The 25,846-nt window shown below is 34.7% G+C and overlaps 1 protein-coding gene across 4 annotated transcripts in view; it reads right to left on the bottom strand.

Moving 5' to 3' along the window:
* COL11A1 (collagen type XI alpha 1 chain) overlaps nt 1-25,846 on the bottom strand; it is a 223,231-nt gene that overhangs the window by 44,650 nt on the left and 152,735 nt on the right. For all 4 annotated transcript variants that reach the window (XM_040232197.1, XM_040232199.1, XM_040232200.1 and 1 more), the window contains 5 exons: nt 13,305-13,412; nt 7,451-7,558; nt 6,492-6,545; nt 5,348-5,401; nt 4,727-4,834 (listed from right to left, as the gene is read on the bottom strand). In XM_040232197.1, coding sequence (XP_040088131.1) covers nt 4,727-4,834; nt 5,348-5,401; nt 6,492-6,545; nt 7,451-7,558; nt 13,305-13,412 — 432 coding nt within the window. The remainder of the gene's footprint in view (nt 1-4,726; nt 4,835-5,347; nt 5,402-6,491; nt 6,546-7,450; nt 7,559-13,304; nt 13,413-25,846) is intronic.

Raw genomic sequence — 25,846 nt, 5'->3', positions numbered from 1 at the left:
AATTGGAAGCTAATTACTTTACAATATTGTAGTGGTTTTTGCCATAAAGTCACATGAATCAGCAGATGAATGGATAAGAAAGCTATGGTACATATACAGAATGGAATATTACTCAGCCATTAAAAAGAATATATTTAATCAGTTCTAATGAGGTGGATGAAACTGGAGCCTATTATACAGAGTGAAGTAAGTCAGAAAGAAAAACACCAATACAGTATCAGTTCGGTTCAGTTGCTCAGTTGTGTCTGACTCTTTGCGACCCCATGAACTGCAGCACACCAGGCCCAATATAGTATACTAATGCATGTATATAGAATTTACAAAGACAGTAACAATAACCCTATGTGCGGGGCAGCGAAGGAGACACAGATGTACATAACAGTCTATTGGACTCTGTGAGAGAGGGCGAGGGTGGGATGATATGAGAGAATAGCATTGAAATATCTATATACCATGTGTGAAATAGTTCTCCAGTCCAGGTTCAATGCATGAGACAGGGTACTCACAACTGGTGCACTGGGATGACCCAGAAGTACGGGATGGGGAAGGAGGTGGGAGGGGGGTTCTGGATGGGGAATGCATGTACACCCATAGCTGATTCATGTCAATATATGGCAAAACCCAATACAATATTGTAAAGTAATTAGCCTCCAATTAAAATAAAGAAATTTAAAAAATAAAAAAGTAATCTTGAATAGATAGATGATGATATTTGATATTTTTATCCTCATTTTGTTATATTTCAGTTTTTAAATGCTGGTAATAAGCCATGAAATTGTTTTTGTGATGTACCAATTCCATATGACTCTCAGTTTGGAGATAGGATACTTTACTGAGTATATTTGTAAAGTTTTTAATGTTCTGTATATTCATTTGTATGAGGAAATCTTAATTACTGATTTATAATAGCATATACCAGAATTTTATTTATTTTTTCTCATTTGTAGGTTAGATGTCTAGGAAAATAGCCTATCATATGTACTTGCCAAATGGTTATCATCAACTGATGCTAGCTTCTAGAATTACTAGAGAAGTTCCTGGGAGGAAATAGCCAGGTAGTGTTTCCAATTTTATCCTGCTTAAAGATAATCTGAAAGAGGTCACTAAAATTTTAGATTCCAAGATCCACAACCAAAGAGATTCTAATTCGTTGATGGAGAACATGAACTCAAATTCTTAAAAAGACAAGTAGATTTTTAACACAGATGAAATAAACGTTTCAGTTTAAGCCCATTTCCTTAAGTACTAAGCATTACAATGTAAACATAATTAAGCTCTTATAAACACCTCATAAATTAACAATCACATTCCTTATATCCCACCAACTCTAGTATGCAGTGCATCTGATTTGTGATTTCCAAATTGAATGTTATATAATATTAGCTCATAGTTGTCTTATATTTCTATAACATGCCTAGTCTGCATTGCCATTTTTATTTATGCATGTTATTCTTGATATTAGTTCAGTAGAAACCACCTAATAGAAAAATATTGAAATATTTATCTCTTTTTATGAAGGTTGATTATAGTTCAAATTCTCTTGCATTGCAGGCGGATTCCTTACCAGCTGAGCAACAAGGGAAACCCGAGAATACTGGAGTGGATAGCCTATCCCTTCTCCAGCAGAACTTCTGACTCAGTCATTGAACCAGGGTCTCCTGCATTGTAGGGTTATTCTTTACCATCTAAGTTATCAGGGAAGCCCCGAGTTTAGACAGAATATTCTTATTAGTCAAATCAGTAGAAACACAATGAGTCAAATCCTTTTTTTTTTGCAGCAACTAAATGTGCAAAATGGCACTCCGGTGTTAGTTTTCAAATGTCCCAGCACTTTTCTAAGGAGTAATTTATGCACAGAGAGATTCTGCTATAAGATCTGTTAATTTAAAATCATTTACCTCTTAAATGATGAAATAAAAAATGAATTCAGGCCAAGAACTCTCATTCTATGTGTGTTCTTCATGAAAGGAGACAAATAATAAGCAACTAGACTACTACATTATTATTATTAATGTCTAATATAATTGCTAACATCTATTCTGCCACAAAGACTCAATTAAAGGATGAAGACACAATTGTGAGCATGTTAGTTACATTAACATCTTTTCAGATTCCTGATTTAAAAGGGTATTCTGGGAAAATATAATCAATTTTTTGGGGAATTGATTTCTTGAGTCACCTTCATCAAAGATCATATTTCTTACTCTGTGTAAATGAAGACTTTTAAAAATACAATATTTTGTAAATATAACTTACAAGGCGCCTTTTTAATCATGAGAACTAAATTTCTAAATTACAGCCTTATAGAATTCAGAATAATCAGTTAAATGAAAAAGCAGAAAATGAATGGTAATATATACATCAGCAATCTAATTTCTAATGCCTTGTTATTTTCAAATATATGTGCTGCTCATACAACTGTGAAGGAAATGGCATCCCACTCCAGTATTCTTGCTTAGAGAATCCTGTGGACAGAGGAGCCTAGTTGGCTGCTATCCATAGGGTTGCATAGAGTTGGACACGATTGAAGCGACTTAGCATGCATGCATGCATTGGAGAAGGACACGGCACCCCCTCCAGTACTCTTGCCTGGAGAATCCCAGGGACGGAGGAGCCTGCTGGGCTGCCACCTATGGGGTCGCACAGAGTCAGACACGAGTGAAGCGACTTAGCAGCAGCAGCAGCATACATACTGATACATATTGCTCAGGATTGCTTATTTATTATCATCTAATAAGTATAAATGGGGCTTCCCTGCTTTCTCAGAGGTAAAGAATCTGCCTGCCAATGCAAGAGACCCAAGTTCAATCCCTGGGTTGGGAGAATCCCCTAGAGAAGGAAATGACAACCCTCTCCAGTATTCTTGCCCGTGAAATCCCATGGACAGAGGAACGTGGTGGGTTACAGTCTACAGGATTGCCAAGAGCTGGACACAACTTAGCAACTAAATGACAGCAATAAGAATAAAAGGGTTAAATGAAAATATGATATGACACCTTTATACTACTCAAGTTGAAAAGAAACTATTTTGGCAATAAAAAATGTAGAAAATTACAATATTATGTTCACTGGTAGACATCGATTGAGGGCTATAGCAATAATTGTTATATTTAATAATGTAACATATAATTATATACTAATAAGGTACTTAATATTAAACATTATGAAATAGATGATTTAATCATTTCTAAAATTGCTAATGTGGCATAACTAATATCCATATAGACCCAAATATCAAAAATTTTATGATTTTTTAGAGAATCACTAGGTAAGTATCGAATAAACAAGTGGCAGAAGAAAGCCAGATGTTTCCACAGTTTGTAGGAAGCAGTTAACATCATATGGAAGAAAGACAACTCAGACAGATATCTATTATGCAATGTTTTGCCTAACAACCCAGTTATAAGCTATATTTAAAGACAATTTCTTGGCCTACAATGTTTTACAACCTCATACTTCCTAATGGGTTTACTAAAATACAAATTATAATTCTAAGAAGTTATTTTAAAGATTATTTTAATCATTTAAGTTATTTAAGTGATTGGAGCTGAAGCTCCAATACTTTGGCCACCTAATGCGAAGAACTGACTCATTGGAAAAGACCCTGATGCTGGGAAAGATTGAAGGCAGGAGGGGAAGGGGATGAGAGAGGATGAGATGGTTGGATAGCATCACTGACTCCATGGACATGAGTTTGAGCAAGCTCCGGGAGTTGGTTATGGACGGGGAAACCTGTAGTGTTGCAGTCCATGGGGTTGCAGAATCGGACATGACTGAGCGGCTGAACTGAACTGAATGCTAATTTATTTATTTTACCTATTGTGAAAGTATTAGTCGCTAGGTCCTGCCTGACTCTTTGTGACCCCGTGGACTGTAGTGTGCCAGTATTCTCTGTTTATAGAATTCTCCAAGCAAAAAATACTGGAATAGGTAGACATTCGCTTCTCCAGAGGAATCTTCCTGACCCAGGGATAGAACCCAATCTCCTACATGATAGGTAGATTCTTTATGATCTGAGCCACCAGGGAAGGGAAGCCTATTTTACCTCTTATTGCTTAACATTTGCTGTTGGCAATTTCTGCTAATAGTTACAATTGTGTGTGTGTGTGCGCTCAGTCACTTAGTCGTGTCTGACTCTGCCACCTCATGGACGGTAGCCCACCGGCTCCTCTGTCCCTGGAATTGTCCAGGCAAGAATACTGGAGTGAGTTACCATTTCCCACTCCAGGGGATCTTCCCCACCCAGAGAAGGAACCAGTCTCTTGCGTCTACTTCACTGGCAGGAAGATCCTTTACCACCAGCACCACCTGAAAAGCCCCAGTTGTGATTGACGGTTTGCTATTTCTCAAAAGGCTCTTAGTTTCTGCTAGCCATCTGGAGTACTAATTTTCCTGCTATGAGATATGTGAAAGAAACTTTCTAACATTGTGATTTTTCAATATACACTTAAAGAAGCTTGTCATTCATTTTCCATATACCATGAGAATGAAGAAAACCAATATTAAACCTACAGAAACCAAGGCTGATGCAGTTTCAGAAAAATTAATACTAATTGGCAAAAAGCAGTTAAAGTTCAGATATATGTTTAAGTAAAATGGTTATTATACTTAAAAACCGAGTTTCTAGATAGAAAAAAGGACCACTGCTTTGTTTTACATCCACTAGAAAACCTGGTGTGAGAAGTAAGTGGGAATGACTGGACGTGCAATGCAGAAAACATCTTACCTGAAGACCTATGGGACCAGGAGGTCCTGGGAAACCTCTTGCACCCTCATCACCTTTTTGTCCAAACATCCCCTGCTGACCTCTGGGACCTGGTTCACCATCACCTCCCTAGAGGAGACCAATATAAATGATCACAAACTGGAAAAATAATGATTCTGCCATAAGACATCATAAAAATATAATCATTTCTCATTTAATCAAAGTTGATCTATTATAAGCAACCAAGTGATAAGTAGGTAAAATTTGTATTATTTGCTGCAAATATACCATTGTTTGTTTTGCTTTACATTATTTGATTATGGAATATGACTGATTTTGATTTTTCTCATGTTTACCAAGTGAAATAAGAGCTATGTAACAAAAGAAAATAATGTTCAGAATTTCCTACAAATTAAGTACTTCCCAACTGCTTATTAGCTATCTTCCAATGAAGTCATAGTGTTTTTCATTTGTAAAGTCAACTTGGCTACCTATATTAGATAATTTAAACTTGATTCAATGTTAAGCATACAAACAAACCTATTATCACATGAAATCAACTGGTTATGTGACAGTTCATGGATCTATCTAATCAGAGAATAATAAGGACTTAAGATTTGCTGAACAAAGAGGAGCACTTACAGCAATTCCAGGGGCACCAACTGGACCTTGAAGACCTGGGGGACCAGGAGGACCCTGAAATGAAATAATCAGTAAATTTGAAACTGAAGCCAAAAGAGCCTCAGTTATATAGCACAGAACATTTGATTGATCAAAATCTATTGACCTCTATACACTTTTTGGGGAAAAAGGTTTTTGCATTTAGTGCAGTCAACCATTATTTATTTTACTTCTTGAGCCTCAGACTTGCTTATTTGCAATCACTTTTAAATTCACAGTTATTGAAAACATTCTCATTTGTAATAGTTGATATTTAAAAAAGGATTTCTATGCTAATATTTATAAATGATGTCGAAGTTTCACACTTGAAAATTTTCAAAATATCAGATTTCTTTAGTGAGATATCTATGTGTCAAAAAGAGACATGAAATTGTTCATATATACAATATTTTCCAAAAGAAAAATAGGTAGTGGGGAATTCTATATAGACAGAAAGTAACGATATATGAAAACTTGGAATTTTTCTCCTATGTAAACACATGCAAATTCAGTGTTATGTATTCAGTAAACCAGAACTCCTTACTTTAAGCAATAGATTTCAGTAGCTTTACAAGTCTTCCATGCATAAATATATTTTCTTAACTGCATTCTCTCTCTTTTTTTTTTTTTTTTACACAATCAGGCACTATAAAAGATCCAGACACTAAGTCATGGAATTGTACTGCTCTTTTTCTTAAAACTGCCACACACTGAGTACAGTGTTTGAAGCCTGGGCTCTGGAGATGTGGTTGAGGGACTTAGCAGGGCCCCTTTCAGGTTTCCACTAGGTCAGTATCTTTTTCACAGCAACACAAAGATGTTATCTGTCTTTAAAGTATATGGTATTTGAACTAACAATGTAAAAGCAATGGAGGGAAACATTGCAGATAGTTTAGTCTCATTCTGAGGTTTTAAGGTTTGAATTATTTCATTTCTTAACACAAAGTTTTGAAAAGAAGTTTTATTAAAATTGACCGAATCTCAAACTGAATAGTTACCGCAGAGGTAATATAGTAGTAATATTATAGGGAGATGTAAGGAAATAGTAATATGAAAAAATATCCATGGTTAATAGCAAAAGAAATTAAATTAATAAATCCCCCTCAATAAGAAGTAGGAAACTCACGTTTTCTCCTTTGTCACCCTTGCTGCCTTTTTGTCCTGGTTCACCAATTTCACCCTGAATTTGAAATATTTAAGTTAAAATTTATATCTAATATGCCATACCTGCCATTGCATTATGATCACTATCATCTTATGACTAAATTATGTGCTAGCATTTAATGTCACTATTTAAATTGGAAAAGCCTAGTGATCACTCTCCTGTATTGACTAATATTGCTGTCTAGAATTGATAAGCATACAGAAAAGCAAAAATCAGCTGAACTCTGAGGACTATCACAGCTGGGATTTTCAATTCACAAAATCAATTTTGTCTGAAATATCACCAGTATAAACTGATAATGGAAATACACTGATTTATATAAAAATATAATTACACATTAATCAAAAATCAATCTATTTTTTCTCCTAGTTTTCCAACTGCTAAAGTATAATGCATTATCTGCACACTGGTTAACAAAGTTTGTTATATAATTTCACAGTAATGCTAGAAAGTATATTCAATTCAAACACAACACAGCTATACATTTAAAATCAAGAGCTTAGAATCTTTACTTACACATTAGTAAGAAATAGAGAAGTACAGGATTATCAAATATGTATGCAGCTCATTCTTAAATTTTAACTCTACAATATCCAAGACACTGTGGTTAAATATATACAGCTAATTACTTTAATTTCACATTTATATGAGAAACATTAAAAACAGATGAGTTTTTGGCATCTGCTAATTTTTCTCACTACCATTGTTCTTGTCTTGTTTAGATCCCACATACTATTTCACAGGAAAATTCTAATTCTAAGCCCCTAAATTAAAACTTTTGAGCACAAGAAAACTATATTGAAACTTTGAAAAATATATCTTTAGATTTTATATCTAATCTTAAGAAAGATTATATCTAGGATTTTTGAGAAAAAATTTACTTTTCATGGTATGTACTAACATAAGTAAAGAGTACTCACCTTGTCTCCATCTTCTCCAGGGGAGCCAGCAGGCCCTGCAGGCCCCGGGAGACCCACAGGGCCTTGTACTCCATCTCTCCCTGCCGGACCTTGGGGACCTTTTTCTCCCTGCATTGAAAATCCACCAAGTCATTACTTGGCTGTAAGAAACCTATGAATTTGCCACTCATAATTTATAAGTGAAGCTATAAGAATCATACCCTGGCTTCCATATTTAACAAGGAAATTGTTTTGATTTTCACCCAAAATGCATTTTCTCAGTAGCAAATGATAACATGAAATATCCCACATTCTTTCATGACTAAGAACACTACCATTGCTAACCATTTGAGAATCTCATAAAAAATAATCAACAATTAACAGAAATAATCAATAGAATTTTCCTTTGAACCACATATTTCCAAATCAAGCATTTATATTAAAAATAGGATGCTTAATGTTTTTGAAAAGTTACTGACCCTTTATGTTCTGTATTGCTACTGAAATAGCTGGGCAGTGGCTGGTAGGTCTCAAAAACCATAAAATGCATTTGCTCACATGCCCAACTTTATAATATGCTTTATGTGTAGATGTTTTTCATTTTTAACAAATGTTTCATGAATTTTTCTAGATTTTGGTATTTTGATTTTCTTGCTTTTGATTCAGAATGAAATGGTTGTTAGCTTCTTAAAATTTTTTCTTTATCTTTTGACATTGGCATTATTTTGCTCTTTTAAAATTTAAGTATATTGTAGAATTGAAAAAGTAGAGCCTTGGTAATGAAGATGGCAAAAATTCCTTTCCTAAAAGTGAAGACCTCATCAGTTCTGCACAGAGTTATTTTTGATTGTACTTTGTAGTTCTATCTTTCTTTCTGTTATACAATCTAGGAATCCATGTCATTAGTTCCTGCCTTTACATTATCCTGGCCCCACTATCTACCCTCTTCCCTGTCCCTTACCACCTCCTTTCCAAGTTTTATCTCTTGAATATATTTACTTCACTTTATCTCCATCATTAATATCTTATCCCAAAATACTAATAGCCTTCCTCTGAACTGTTGAAATACCTCCTTCCTATCTCACATCTATTCTTACTTCCAAACTATTCCCTATGTTGTAACCAGAGAGACAGATAATCTTAACAACATTCTTTAGTCAATTTACTTGTTTACCATTCCTAAGATAAAGAGCAAGCTGCTAGTGCAGTCTCCCCATTACCTGGTTTCTACTGCCTTTGCCATTGCTCTGTATTTCAGCTCCTCTAGATCTTTTTTTAAACTTGATGACATTTCCTTCCTGTTACTTGGCCTGAACACGTGTTGTTCATTTGCCTGGAATGCCCCTAGGAGGACTCTCCACTTAGTTAATTCCTCCTCATCTTTTACATTCCATCATCAATGCCCTGTCCAAGGAAAGGCTCTGACTCCAGCTGAGGTCTCTCTGTCATAATCTGATATACATCAGTACATTTCTTTATGTCATTAACCAGAGTTTGTAATTATACATGTACTTAGTGATTCTTTGATTATTTTCCAATGCTCCATCAGACAATGAACTATGAGAGAAGAAACTGTTTTTGTATTCCATTGTATCTTCCTGGCCTGTGGCCCACGATAGCCATTTAAGGAGTATTAGTTGAATTAATCTATTGCTTAATGACAAAAATAAATATCTATAAAACAACTTTTATAAGTTTATTACTTTACTGGGTTCCATTCAACTAATAATCTATTGCTTAATGACAAAAATAAATATCTATAAAACAACTTTTATAAGTTTATTACTTTATTGGGTTCCATATGATCTCATTTTTCAAAACTATGTCATAATCATCACTTAATAATATCTCCATTGTCACACTGGAGACCTTTTATTTCATTCAAATTAAATATTACAATGTCACAAACCTATCTCCACTCATAAAATGTGTTACGCTATTCACAGTGAACGTCACTACTTTGAACACATCAACTGATTCAGATTTCTCGCTAAATTGAATTTCCTTCAGAATCTGAACTCCAAAAATTGAATCTATGAGAGTATGTGTAAATTAAATAAATTCTTATCTGCATTTGTTATAGTACACATAATCGCTTGCCAGGAATCACCTGCTGTTTATTTCTTTGATCCTGGTATGAGTAGAATCAGGGATAACCTTTCAACAGATCTATAACAATCTAAATTTAGATTCTTCATTTTCCAGCACTGCAAGATGGTAAATGCCGTCCCTATTATGGATATCTTGGCCCATAACCTACAGGACTACCGGAAACATCGCTGACCTCTCCTGAAGCAATGTTTATTTCATTACTTCTCCTTCTTCATCAATATTAATAGCTAAATATTACATTAACAGATAAGATTAGCTAATCATCCCCATGTCCTTTGTTTGACTCTGTGTGAACTTAGCCTTATGCATACCCTCATCTTTTATTATAATTCACCAAATCCATCCCTTCTGATTCAAAAGCTAATTTATGCATTTATTTTCTAGTTATTAATTAATCTTTTGATGAAAACTCTGGTTTACACCCAATGATGATGATAATCCTGCAAAGTGAAAGAACTACAATTTCATCTACTCATCACAAAATATTAAGGTGGTTTTTTTTTTCAGAAATAAGGAAACAAAGGTTTAGAGATATTAACTTATCCCAAATAATGAACAAAATAAATAATAGAACTGAGCTCCCAGCTCAATTCTTATTGGCTCAAAGCCAGCAACGTTAGTTTACTCTGACATCCTTACTTCCTCACTTTTCATTGATTATTTCTTATTATTTGTTAAGTAGATAAATATAAACTGAAAATGAAAGCTAAGTCATGTCCGACTCTTTGCAACTCCATGGACTATAACCTACCAGGCTCCTCTGTCCATGGGATTTTCCAGGCAAGAATACTGGAGTGGGTTGCCATTTCCTTCTCCAGGGAGATAAATATAACTGCACCATAATAATAGTAATAACCAGAGGCAATGCATTAAATTTTGCTGGTATTCCCACCCCCTGACTCCCTATTATTCTAAGCTCAGGCTTCACTGAAGTGTTCTGTATGCACTTATTCCACTCCTTTATCATCCACCTTCTTTTTGAACCCCACTGAAATTACCCTGAAGTCTTGAATGCCCAATGGCCAAATCCTGGTCTGTCTTATCTTTAGTTCTCAACTTTGAGTATTCTTGATCACTTACAGCATTCAACAAAGGAAACTCTTTTCTCTCTTCGCCTTCACGATGATGTGCCACTGGCTATATTCCATATCACTCACAGACAGTCTCTCTTGTTCTCCCTCTTACTGGATCCTTTCAGAACTCTCACCATTACAATTTTCCCTAAAGAGTCTAGATCTTTATTCTTTTCCCTCAATACTGCATCAAATGGAGACTCAATAATATAGATCCTACATCAAACTTATTCTAAATAACTCCCAGATTTGCAATCCTGACATGGATCATTCTCTCTTCAATTATATTTACATGTTCTTGAAACTGAAAATAATGTTTCCTTGTATCTACACCTACTAATGCCTAATCAATTTATGGTCAATATATTGACTTCACTGTGTTTTGGATCTGGCATCCCCCCATTTGTATAGCAGTCTCAGATAGATGTATTATCCACATAGCTTCCTATCTGTAGTCCTTCAATCCAGTACCTCCATAATACAATTAGTAGGTTTCTTCAATAATCATTCTTTCCATCAAAATATTTCTATCAATGCACTTAGGTAGAAAAAGTTTTGGCTTTCTTTACTTTACCTGCTTTCCAGCACCCCCTATTCCTCCAAGTTTCTTATCTGGATGATTAATTTGGAGATATAGATTAGGCCGGTTATTGCCAGAGGTCATATGGATATTCATGGCTCTCGTTTTCCATTTTCTCCCTTCCAAGGTGGTTGTTTGGTAGGTAAATAGACCAAGACTTGCCTTTCACAGATCACTATCTTGTCTTCTCTTCTTTATCCAAGCCTTAACTTACTGATAGTTATATGACAAATTATAATACAAGTTGTTCAGAGGAGTTAAGAATCAAAATTTATATTTGGGTTTAGGAAGAGGTAAAAGGCTTCATGTAACATCTAAGCCAATGTCTCCATCAGTTTTTACTGAACTTCTGCATGGAGGTTTGTGAGTACTTTCACCCCACAATTTTGTAAGAATGTTATGCTACTATCTTCAATCCTGTTTAATAAAAGAACAATAGAATGAACATCTTGGACTTTTTCTCATGGTGGGAATAATCGAGAGAGAATGGATGGGCAGAGCATTCTCCTTCCCCTTCCAACTCATGCTATCAACTAATACCAAAACCCAGGCCAAATCTTAGCTCTTAAAAAGGCTTTTGATCAATAATTTCTCCTCTACATCACCAAAGTAACTTATTATAACTTTCAATACTTTTCCATATTCTTACATTCATTTCAATATTTTACTTTTTCTTCATAAATTCTAGGTTTTTAACCAAGTTAAAACTCAGAATTCAATTATCTTCAGGGAATTCTGGACTTCTCTAATAAGTATTAGTCTCAGTTTACACTTAAAGCAATGCATATTCTTTTTGTCTATATACATTCTTCATTGTGCTGTGCCAAAATATGAGTGCCCTGGATTTCTGAATGAAAATCAAAAATGTCTGAATGAATGAAATGTCCTGAATCTGTGTTTTATATCCCCTTCCAGTGCACAGTATACTATAAAGGTTTTATAGGCAAATCTTTAGTTTCTGAGATTGGTTAGAAATTATAGAAATTCTAAGAGGGAGACAAAGAACAATTTTTTATGTTTTTCCATTAACATCTCAGAAAACAATGTATAAATTTTCTTCAAATGTATTTGAAGCTGGAAATGTATTGCTTTAAAAAATTTTCAGCAATTAAAAATGCTTTTTCTGTCACCCAAAAATTCCACCCACCCTAATTATTCTAAGTGTTTCTAAAAGGTATTAGATTACAGAAAAACAGTCATTGTAATTTGAAAATACTAAAAAAATCACAAACATTAATGTCAATGGACAATGAAAGCAACATGCTAAATCAGACTCAACTTGCTAAAACTAAGGCCTTCCTTAGTGATAAAAAGGTATTTTGAAGATTATAGGCTTAAACTAAATTATATATGTCAAGACTTACATATACACAAAAGTATTGAACTTATATTTTTGCTTATGATGGTCAGCAACTTTTATATACATTTACTGGTTTTTGCTTTAACCATGGAGGATAAGAGAATGCTTTAACTTTCTTTTTTGAAAATTAGTATGATTAAATCAAAAACAGTAACAAGATTAGGAAAGAAAGCTTGATGATGAAACATAAATCTAATGAATATAATGTATTGATTATTTAAATATAAAATTTTTAAACAGGAGATATAAGATAAAATAATTGACCAGATATTTTCCACCTCTTTCACTGTAGATCAAAACATAAATTACATAAAAAGGGCAGCCACTTCCTATGTATTTCACTTATAGGCTATGAAAGTGATTGGAAATGAAGTTGTATATTGGAAATGAAATATAGTTTTGTATAGGAGTAAAAAGTGCTCATTTTTCTAACTCTATGCTGTAAAGTATAGTTTTAATCAAAAGTCCAATTTTAAAAGGACTTTTAAAAGGAGCAAAATCAGAAGCTTTTACATTAATAATATCCAATTCCCTCACAGGTATTAGGGTTTCATAAGGCGTGGAAAATGTCATCTTACTTAATTGAATTTGAAGTTTTCTGTATTATAAATACAAAAAGAAGTGTGTTTACATGGCAGGCACATACACAGAAAGAATGCAGTGGAGTATGAAGAGCTAACATCCTTGAATAAAAAGTAATAACTTGTGCAGGGTGGCAGTATAATACATTTCCTCCTTGAAATTACTTACTGGAGCACCTTTCTCTCCAGCTGGACCAGGGGGACCCTGGGGTCCTGGCCGCCCTGGCAAACCAATTGGGCCAGCTGTTCCTGCTGATCCACGTTCTCCTGGTGAGCCCTAGTGTAGGGGGAAAAAGGTATTTTGTTATTAAAGATGGAAAAAGAGATACTTAGGAATCACTTTTTCAGTATTGACATTTTATAGTTTGTATAACATAAAAGTCACTTTCAGATAATTTTAAAATCTCAGAAAAATACTCACAATTTAAAAGATTAAATTCTAGCCCCAGTATTAAGCACAGATATTAAAGTTAAGAAATACTGATAAGAAGAAAAGTACTTCAAAATAATATATCTTAACATTTTACAGACATTTTCTTTTTCATTTGAGTGTTCCTAATTGTTCACAATGCTTTATAAGACATAAATGCAACGGTACCTTACTATATAATTTTCTCCCTGTATTATCATGAATTGGCAGGTTACACTGTCGAAGACTAATATTTTCAAAATGATTTCTGTACTTCACCTTAAACTCACTCAATCACAATGTCTAAGTCTTAAAAATAAGTTCAGAAATTGTCATTGCATTAATGTACAAATATAATTTTTTACATAATAAAGTTTAATAATCACTATCCCAGAGCTTGGACTTTTTCCAAGAAAATAAGTCCTTAAATTTATCTTAGAGTCCTATAGGGATCATTTAGTTTTATTATGAATACTAGACAGATAATTCACATTTGAGTAGATATGTCCATTTGAATTTCAAAATAGATGTCATATGTTTTAATTTATTTTGCTTTAAGAATACCTAATATGTAACATTTTAGAAAGTGTGGATACTGCCTTCATGTTAATTATCTTATCAAAATTTTTTAAAAAGTATTATTTAAAGCAAAAATAAAAGAAATGCAAACATAGATCTACTAAGTCATATAAAGCTCAAAGTTAACCTTTTACCATCTTCAATTTTCAAATGAAAATTGAAATTTCATTCAAATTTCATTCAAATTCAAATGAAAAGTAACAAGAATAATGTCTTTGGGTTAAATTCCTAGATGTATGGCTAAGTTATAATTTATTCTTTTAATTCAGGATTGAACTAAATGTGAAATATTAGAAAATATGATTTTTAGCAGATTCCCTTAATAATTAAGAAGTCTACATAATATCATCATTTGAAAACTCAAATGATTTAAAAAGCTGGAAAATGCAGTACTTTCACATTTTTAACTAATATTATTCTACCTATGTAATTAGAAATAATTTTATTTTACAAATATGAATTACTGACTTTGTTCTAATTTCTATTTTTATTAGCTAGGACACTAATTACATATAAACATAAAAACAATGATAATGACAACAACTTGTGTTAACATAGTACTTTACAATTTAAAAGTCAGTTTAACATTTATTTGTCACTTTATTCCCAGAAAGATTCCATGGAGCTTTTGGTGTAGCTGTAGAATCTTCCTGACCCAGGAATCAAACCGGGGTCTACTTGCACTGCAGGCAGATTCTTTACCAACTGAACTATCGGGGAAGCCCAGGAATAGAATAGCAGTCTTAAAAGATGAAGAACGCAAGAAGTTAAGTGTCCTTCCAGTAATCAGGGAACTAGTCAATAGCAACCCTGACCAAGGACTCTTCCCTGGGCTTTACTCCACAAAGCCACCCATTGCTTCTCAGAAATGAAGACATTAACAACTCTCAAGGGCTATCGAATAGGAATTTCTCTAAATGTAGCACCTATTCACTTTTATTGAACTATTCCTTGATTGCAGAGGATTACAAACTATTTCTGTCTTATACGTCACCCTGCTTATTTAACTTATATGCAGAGTACATCTATGAAATGTCAGGCTGGATGAAGCACAAGCTGGAATCAAGATTGCTGGGAGAAATATCAATAACCTCAGATATGCAGATGACACCACCCTTATGGCAGAAACTGAAGAAGAACTAAAGAGCCTCTTGATGAAAGTGAAAGAGAGTGAAAAAGTTGGCTTAAAATTCAACATTCATAAAACTAAGACCATGGCATCTGGTCCCATCACTTCATGTTAAATAGATGGGCAAACAATGGAAACAGTGAGAGACTTTTTGGGGGGAGAGGCTCCAAATTTGCTGCAAATGGCAACTGCAGCCATGAAATTAAAAGACACTTGTTCCTTGGAAGAAAAGCTATGACCAACCTAGACTTCATATTAAAAAGCAGAGACATTACTTTGCCAGCAAAGGTCTGTCTAGTCAAGCTCTGGTTATTCCAGTAGTCACGTATGGATGTGAGACTTGGACTGTAAAGACAACTGAGCACCGAAGAATTGATGCTTTGAACTGTAGCGTTGGAGAAGACTCTTGAGAGTCCCCTGGACTGCAAGAAGATCCAACCAGTCCATTCTAAAGGAGATCAATCCTGAATATTCACTGGAAGGACCGATGCTGAAGCTGAATTTCCAATACTTTGGTCACCTGATGCGAAGAGCTGACTCACTGGAAAAGACCCTCATATTGAATAAGATTGAAAGCAAAAAGAAAAGAGGGTGGTAGAGGATGAGATGGTTAGATAGTATCACTGACACAATGGACATGAATTTGAGCAAACTCCACGAGAGAGTAAGGTACAGCGAAGCCTGGCATGCTGCAATCCTTGGGGTCAAAAAGAGTTAGATAAGACTTAGCAATTGAACAACAACAAATATACAGAAGTCTAAATAGTTTGAGTTCATGCATTTTTTGAGAACATATTTATCCTTTATCTTCTCAGAAAAATATTAATATAATCACACTCAATAAATTTTTTGTTTTACTTTACATTTGAGATTGTTATGTGAAAATTGTTTCTTTGTGAAAATTGTTTCTACGTGAAAATACTAAATCTCTCATTATCCCTCTAAGACGATGTGCCCATTTTTACATCTGATTGTTTGGTCCCATTTATCTTCTACCTTGGACAGTCCTTGGTCTTTCCTGTACTGTTAAAATTCCAACCACTCTTTATGCTCAGGATGACAACCTCCTCTCTCCAAAGTTGTATTATTCTGAGAATTTAAATCATGAGACATCATTCTAAATATTCCTTACACAGTTATTGTATCCTAAGTTTTCTACTATTATTTTCTAAAGGCATTAATGTAGCATTTGTAACTGAATTTTGTCCTGTAAATACTCATGATTGGATTTCTAAAGCTTAAAATAATAACTGTATGTATTACATAACTATAAATAAAAATATACTTAAGAACATAATGATATGATTAGATATATGCACTGGTCTTTTATAAATTATGGATATGTTAAAAAAATTAATTCCTAAATAAACTCACGTGTAGTCAGTAGAAATTTATCAAATTTGCAGATGAATATCAATTGAATATATACTTTCCACAGAGGATGTGGTATATAATTGAGAAATATATATTATCTTAACAAGACACATTATAATTGACACATGAAAATAACTCACAGCTTTTATTTAAGAAAAGAATGCTTGTTAATTTTGTAGTGAAGTATATTTAATATCCAAAAATAATCAAATAAATATTTTCACATATATCAAGCAGAGAAATAATGCTAATTTGAATCATTGATATTATGTATAGTTGGTAGATATAATATAGTATCTTTATTGCAAACTTTACTATTTTAATTACTCCCTGAAGCATTCCTAATATTAAATTTCAGATTGCCATCTTGCTTGTGAAACCTGCATTAAGATTAACAATAAAAACATTTTGCTTCCTTGAAGTTAAAAAAAAATTGCTTATAATCTTGTCACAGCTCATTAACTATGAAACAGTGGATTCAAACAAGAAGAGACATTTCCAATGAATATTTGTGCCCTAAAGTGCAATTGGAATTTCCTTTCCCATTAGTTATTTCAAATCTACTATGTCTAGATATTTTTGATAACAGCATATTCTGCAATGATTTTATATTACAAATCTATAAATGGAAAAGTGAAAATCTCTGATGATACCTACTGATTAAACACATGCTATTATAAACTTATTAATCTTATTTAAATATTCCCAGGTCATCTTTTAAAAGAATAAGTCTTATGAATCCTTTAACCCCGTTGAATCAGTTAAGAAAGTTCATTAAAAATGAAAATTTAAACCCACTATCAAAAAGAGAACCCTTTATACATTTAACAAAAATATAGAGAGACTCTACTCTCTTGTGACTCAGACGGAATACAAAATGTATTATGGCAAGTATCAGCCCTTAAGAAACTCACACTGTAAATGCAATTTTTCGATTAAGTGTAGACATTTATAGCTACAGAATTTATTGCATTGCTCTATAACTGGCTATAGTGAAGAACAGAGAGCTTTATATTTGTCAGATAAATGAACAATTACATCTAAGAGGAATACTTTGAGTTTAAACATAGTTTAAATGGATAATGATAGTCTAACAAAGGTAACAGTTTTGCTTGTTTTTTATAATGATCTACAGCCCTTCAAGTTCTGACTGGCACCTTTTCAGCACTGAAACCACTAGTTTTCCCACCTTGAATAAACTGATTAACTTTTATTTGGCTCAATTTTCTCCCAATAAAATGGAAACAACAATAATTTGCCCTCTGTTTTTTCTGGTATTAATGTATTGATACATCTAATGTCTGTCTTAAACTTTGAATGCAACAGATGTTGAAGTACTGTACATGAACAGCTTTAATTCAAAAGTAGATATGCAATCTCAAATGACTGTAGAAGTGAAATTTTATAAAAGAAAAGTAAGATAAAATTGATATGCAGTATATCTAAGACTACAACATTAAGGGCAGAACTTTTCCCACAAAATAGTGTATTTAATCCTAATTTAACATTTTGTTTATGTACTCAACAATATAGCAGTGATACTGTCCCATCAAAACTGCTTAACTGGAGAGAAAAAGAGGCTACAAGCTACAAAAATATTTCCTCAATTTAAATTGCAATGGACACAAGAGAAATTAAAAGCTTCCCAGGTGGCACTAGTGGCAACCAACCCCCGGGCCAGTGCAGGACACTTAAGAGACGTGGGTTCCATCTTTGGGTGGGGAAGATCCCCTGGAGAAGGAATTGGCAACCCACTCGCCTATTTCTGCCTGGAATATCCCATGGACAGAGGAGCTGGCAGGCTCCACAGGGTCACAGAACCAGACACAACTGAAGTGGCTTAGCACAGCAAAGGTGTGTAAGGAATTACAAAAATTATGATGGCCATAATATCATTAAGTATTCTGTTACTTTAATACTAAATAGCAAGCATTAACTGAAGATTGGACATTTGCCTATTTTTTAAAGACGGAGGAATTTACATTTTTCTAATCAGTGACTTTTCTTTAAGTTTGTGTTAGCTTTATCGTCTTCTGAAGTCCTCTTCCCTAAACTTTGCAATGGTAATAAAACAAAAGTCAACAGCATCAGCTTATTTCCTTTGAGCAGTGAGAATAGTGATTATTTTTCTAACTCTTCACACACAGGAGAACACCAGATAAATATTTTCTGTTATGTTCACTAGGTGTTTCATATTCTGAGGAGCATTTGTAAAGGAAAAAAGGTAATCAGAGAAATCATCTCATCTACATTCAGTTAAAAGGCATCCCACTAGAGAGAAGAAAAAAAAAAAAAACATAAATACAAGTTCTTAGGAACAGAGCTAGCTACACAAGTACGAAGCAAAAAAAGAAAAAAGTCTAGCACTCTTTTTTTTAAAGCCAAGTGAATCTTCATGGCAAAACTAGTTTGAAGTAATTCTCACTCTCCAGATTACATGTATTTAAGATCAGATAAGCTGAAAATTGATGATTTTGAACTGTGGTGTTGGAGAAGACTCTTGAGAGTCCCTTGGGCTGCAAGGAGATCCAATCAGTCCATTCTGAAGAAAATCAGTCCTGAATATTCATTGGAATGACTGATGCTGAAGCTGAAACTCCAATACTTTGGCCACCTGATGCAAAGAACTGACTCATTGTATAAGACCCTGATGCCGGGAAAGATTGAAGGCAGGAGAAGGGGATGACAGAGGATGAGATGGTTGGATGGTATCACCGACTCAATGGACATGAGTTTGAGTAAACTCCGGGAGCTGGTGATGGACAGGGAAGCCTGGCGTGCTGCAGTCCATGGGATAGCAAAGAGTCGGACATGACTAAGAGACTGAACTGAACTGACTGAAGCTGAAAATTCAGATAAAATATCAAGTATTACTATAATTTAAAACGTAAGTACTGAATGACTAAGTGAAAGTCTTACAATGCCTCAGTCTTCAGTCACTGCTCCCACACCACCTCTCTACTTGATTAATCCTGCTTGCATGCCCCCTAAGGTCTAAGTGGATGCCAATATAGAAAGCGTACTTCATCTTTCGAAAGAATAACATGTGATCCATTTACTAGGTGAAATCCTTCTAAAAACTTGTCTAGCTCCTTGTTTGAGGAATAAGTAAAGTGCCAGTAAAGAATAAGGTTCTCTGGAATAGGAGGTGGGGAAATACTAGAATAGGAATTATGATAAGAAGGGCATATACAATTCTAAAGAAGAGACAATAAGAGGAAGAAATAATAGCACATAGAGAGAAAAAGAATCGTCAGAGGACAGTTATGAAATAGAAGTCTCAGAAAAGAGACAAAGACTGATATGTTGCACAGTTGTGAAATCTTGGATATTTACCTTCTAGCAGCTACGTATCTGGCCCCTCTCATACACATTCTCCATATTAATTCCAACTTTTCTAAGGGGTAGGGTGAGAGTGAGAAATGTGATTGTAAGGATAAAGGGCTTTTAATAGCACAATATTATTTTTTTTTAATTCTCCTCATTTTTAGAGAAATAAATGTTTGCAATGAGGGTTTTTTTTTTAATTATTATTATTTTCATCTTCTGGCAATGGCACGCAGCACGTGGGATCTTAGTTCCCTGACCAGGGATCAAACTTGTGCCCCCAGTATTGGCAGATCAGAGTCTTATTCACTGGACCGTCAGGAAAGTCCTTGAGGGGATTTTTCTTATCAGAGAAAGAAAAATATGAGGGAGAGATTATTTAGGGAATACATTTTCCTTAATTTGTTATATGAAATATATCAGTGGTAAATGCAATCTGAGAGCTTGTTTGCATAATCTATTTGTATATACTGCATGTTAACATACATATAAAATGTTTACTCAGTCTGTGTTTAACAAATGAGAAAAATGCTGTGCTGCCTTCCTCTCTTGCCGTTCAGCCTCTTGCTTCTTCCTGCCTTCTGTTTGAATCAAGATATCCATTTAGTCAGTAAACCCCTTGAGAGGAGAAAACATGCCCTCCTTTGATGGGCGTCTGTTACCAGCTTTTGTGTATATCATCAGGCATACAGAGAGCATTTGGTTTAGGCCAGACTTTAGAAGCCCAAAGGAACAGTATCCCATTGGGATAACTTTGTTTGGCTTGAGTGGGAGCACTAAAACCTGCTTCTCAATATGCATATATTCCTAGTAGCTAGACCTTCAGAGAGCTTTGATGATGAAATACCAATTTTTTGCTAAGAGGACTAAAATAGTATTGAACCCTTCAAGACGAAGTCAAACTCATAAAAAACTTGCTTTTCATAGATAAAACTGATTTTTATTTGTATTTTGAACTCTAACATAATTCCTTTAGGGAAAAATCATTGTTTTTACCTTCCTTTCTTTGTTCTTTTAATAAATTAATAAATTGTTTTATTTATTTCACATCCATCTTCTTCAGTAAACCATAAGCTCTATGCAGGAAATGTCCATTTATAAATCTGTAAAACTTCAGCTTAATAGAGTGAATGGCATATTCATTATTTAATTACAGTTTTTCATAGGAAAGGACTTACAGCAGCTTACAAGGAAGACATAACTAAAAAACAATATAAATAAGAAATGTTAAAAAAAAAGAAATGTAGGTAAGAAAAATAAATAACCAAGTAATTTTTTATTGGCAAAAAGCAAGACTATCAATATTAGTAATCTAAAAATTCATACTAGAGACCTAGTTTACAGACTATGCTTTTCCTAAATGTAGATTATGATCCATGGATGGTTAATGAAGTCAGTGTAACAGATCTTGTCTAGTTAGAACTGGACATGGAACAACAGACTGGTTCCAAATAGGAAAAGGAGTACGTCAAGACTGTATATTGTCACCCTGCTTATTTAACGTCTATGCAGAGTACATCATGAGAAACGCTGGGCTGGAAGAAGCACAAGCTGGAATCAAGATTGCCAGGAGAAATATCAAGAACCTCAGATATGCAGATGACACCCTTATGGCAGAAAGTGAAGAGGACCTAGAAAGCCTCTTGATGAAAGTGAAAGAGGAGAGTGAAAAAGTTGGCTTAAAGCTCAACATTCAGAAAACGAAGATCATGGCATCTGGTCCCATCACTTCATGGGAAATAGATAAACAGTGGAAACAGTGACAGACTTTATTTTTGGGGGCTCCAAAATCACTGCAGATGATGATTGCAGCCATGAAATTAAAAGACGCTTACTCCTTGGAAGGAAAGTTATGACCAACCTAGATAGCATATTCAAAAGCAGAGACATTACTTTGCCAACAAATGTCCATCTAGTCAAGGCTATGGTTTTTCCTGTGGTCATGTATAGATGTGAGAGTAGGACTGTGAAGAAAGCTGAGCAGTGAAGAATTGATGCTTTTGAACTGTGGTGTTGGAGAATACTCTTGAGAGTCCCTTGGACTACAAGGAGACAACCAGTCCATCCTAAAGGAGACCAGTCCTGGGTGTTCATTGGAAGGACTGATGCTAAGGTTGAAACTCCAATACTTTGTCCACCTCATGTAAAGAGTTGACTCACTGGAAAAAACCCTTATGCTGGGAGGGATTGGGGGCAGGAGGAGAAGGGGATGACAGAAGATGAGATGGCTGGATCGTATACTGACTCAATGCATATGAGTTTGGGTGAACTCCAGGAGTTGGTGACGGTTAGGGAGGCCTGGTGTGTTGCGGTTCATGGGGTTGCAAAGAGTCGGACATAACTGAGTGACTGAACTGAACTGAGCATTTTGAAAAAGTAATTATAATAAGATGCAATATATAATAATAAGGTACATTATAAGTACTTTTTGTATAGAACTGAATGCAAAAAGTTACAAAATAGTCATAAAGCAAGAAGTTATCTTCTCTACTGTGTTCCAAATTTGAATTTCTTGTTTCTGTAAGCCATAGCAAAAAAAAAAAAAAGAAAGAAAGAAATTTAATTTTGTAACAATTAAAAGAAAAAAGAGATTTCTTCAGAGAATACTCATAATAAGAGCCCTGCATAAAAGTGTCTCATATCCTTGAATAGATGCTTTGGTTGATGCAACTCTACACATTATAGTTTGTCTAAATACAAGCCAATAGCATCATAGCTAGACCTATCAGAGTTCAGTGAATCCATTTATATAGGCTATCATAACAATGTGATACAAGTAGTATGGCCTATGTTTCCAAATGAATAGATTATGAATAAAAGAATAGATGTAAAATAATTTATGAATGAATAGATACACACAAATATAGATGGATGACTATTAAATATATTTTGCTTTGTGTGGGTCTGAATATATTGAAAAGCTCTGATATTTCAATGTCACATTTTTTATCAACATTGCAAAACAGAGTGTACTATCTTTCTTGACAAAAAAGTCAGCACTCCTTACTCACTGTTTTTACTATCAATTGCAACATCTGTTGGATCATCAAAAAAGCAAGAAAGTTCCAGAAAAACATCTACTTCTGCTTTATTGACTACACCAAAGCCTTTAATTGTGTGGATCACAACAAACTCTGGAAAATTCTTAAAGAGATGGGAATACCAGACCACCCGACCTGCCTCCCGAGAAATCTGTATGCAGGTCAAGAAGCAACAGTTAGAACTGTACATGGAACAACAGACTGGTTCCAAATTGGGAAAGGAGTGTGTCAAGGCTGTATATTGTCACCGTGCTTGTTTAACTTATATACAGAGTACATCATGTGAAATACTGGGCTAGATGAAGCATAAGCTGAAATCAAGGCTTCTGAGAGAAATATCGATAACCTGAGCTATGCAGATGACACCACCCTTATGGCAGAAAGTGAAGAACTAAAGAGCCTCTTGATGAAGGTGAAAGAGGAAAGTGAACTTAAAAGTCAACACTTAGAAAACTAAGATTATGGCATTCAGTCCCATCAGTTCATGGCAAATAGACAGGGAAACAATGGAAGCAGTGGGATACTTTATTTTTGGGGGTTCCAAAATCACTGTAGATGGTGACTGCAGCCATCAAATTAAAAACACTTTCTCCTTGGAAGGAAAGCTATGATCAATCTAGACAGCATATTAAAAGCAGAGACCTTACTTTGCCAACAAAGGTCCATCTAGTCAAAGCTCTGGTTTTTCCAGTAGTCATGTAAGGATGTGAAAGTTGGGCTGGAAAGAAAGCTGAGAGCCGAAGAATTGATGCTTTGGAACTGTGGTATTGGAGAAGATTCTTGGGAGTCCCTTGGACTGCAATGAGATCCAACCAGTCCATCCTAAAGGAAATCAGTCCTGAATATTCATTGGAAGGACTGATGCTGAAGCTGAAACTCCAATACTTTGGCCACCTGTTGCGAAGAACTAACTCATTGGAAAAGACCGTGATGCTGGGAAAGATCGAAGGCAGGAGGTGAAGGAGATAACAGAGGATGAGATGTCAGTATCACCAACTCGATGGACATGAGTTTGAGTAAGCTCTGGGAGTTGGTGATGGACAGGGAAGCTTGGTGTGCTGCAGTCCACAGGGTGGTAAAGAGTCAGACACGATTGAGTGACTGAACTAAGCAAGATGATACCATAAATCTTCTAAAAAAAAATGAGAATTACCATTAACAAATTTTCTGAATAAATTATAGTTTTCATCTAGAGAATCAAAAATTTTTGGTCTGAATCTTGGTAATTGGAAATAAAAAAATTCAAAATCAAACTTCACATGCATGTACTTGATTGAAATGGAATAAACTAAGGCTTGTTTAGCATTTGTTATCGAGTAGGAGTAGACTACCTGAGTCGGTAGCCATTTCCTTCTCCAGAGGATCTTCCCAACTGAGGGACTGAACCCACATCTCCTGCATTGGCAGGTAGATTCTTTACCATATGAGCCACCAGGAAAGTCCCTTCACTACACTTTTATTTCATGGAGTAGGAACCTCATCATGGATCCCTTTTCAATATTTTATAGAAATTACAAAAGCATAAAACACAATCAATGTGGATGATGTCTTTCCTTTTAGTGGTTCCTTTTCCAACTTTGAAGAAGAATTTTAATTTGTTGAGCCTATAGACTTGGATATGTTAATTTATTGTAAGAATAGATTTTAATTCCAACTAAATAAACTCACAGTCAGCATTTGTAGAACATGTCTATCAGCAAAGTATAAAGGAGTTTTAAAACCTTTTGTTACTACGAAAAGGCTTTGTGCTTTTATATGAGAGTTTAGTGTTTGTCGTTGTTCCTGACCAGATGAAATTGACCAAGGCATCACTAAACTGTCACTCCCACAAGGACACAAGCTTGAAGTCATCATTCTGTTTTCATCTTCCTCACTACCCACATCCAGTCTTAGGAATAAATCCTACTAAAGTGTCTGCCTGTAATGCCGGAGACCTGGGTTCGATCCCTGGGTCAGGAAGATCCCCTGGAGAAGGAAATGGCAACCCACTCCAGTATTCTTGCCTGGGAAATCCCATGGATGCAGGAGCCTCGTGGCCTACAGTCACGGAGTCACAAAGATTTGGACACGACTGAGCGACTTCACTTTCATTTTCATTTTCATCCTGCCTTCCTAGTGTTTGTTCCATCTGCACTGGCCATTGACTTATATTGGTTCACTCTTTTATCATGACATTGATCACTGAAATTTTATGCTCAACAAGTCCCTCTCCTCTTTGTTATACATATTATACACTAATGACAACTTTTCCCCTAAAACTTTATTAAATTTTTTTACTCCAAAACACTTTATTGTAGTTTTCATAATCCACTTACTCGAAAAACTCCAGACCTTCAAATTATTTCGGTTTGGCATTTTAGCTTCAGTAATCACATGACATATATTTTTGCATTACATTATGAAAGTATGTAGCAGAGTACCTGCATCCTAGAAAGAATTCATCATGGTTTAGTCCTTCTCTAAGGTGCCCACTTTGGTAAGACCAGATGTTTCCTAAACACCTTATTCCTTTCCTGATATCATTCTCTTGATCTTACATAGTTTTGTAATCTTCTATACTCTGTGAAGTCAAATTCAAGGATCACTTCCTGCCTGACACTTCTACTGATTTCTCTTCCCCTGCCCTAGAATAATTAATATTTGTTGTTTATATATCATTAGGCATTTAATCACTGGCTGACTTATAGTGTTATTTAGTTTTAAGTCTCTTAAAGGTGTATATTCTGTGCAGCTTAATTGTACACTGGGAAGTATGTAGAAATCGCCAAATAAACAATTGTTGATGCTAAATGAATAAATATTAGATCTTTTAAAAATCATATTTATTATGTTCTTTAAAATGTAACCAGATA

This window comes from Oryx dammah, unplaced genomic scaffold (genome assembly GCF_014754425.2).
Source record: "Oryx dammah isolate SB20612 unplaced genomic scaffold, SCBI_Odam_1.1 HiC_scaffold_28, whole genome shotgun sequence".
Taxonomy (NCBI): domain Eukaryota; kingdom Metazoa; phylum Chordata; class Mammalia; order Artiodactyla; family Bovidae; genus Oryx; species Oryx dammah.
This window is presented reverse-complemented; position numbering and strand designations above follow the sequence as displayed.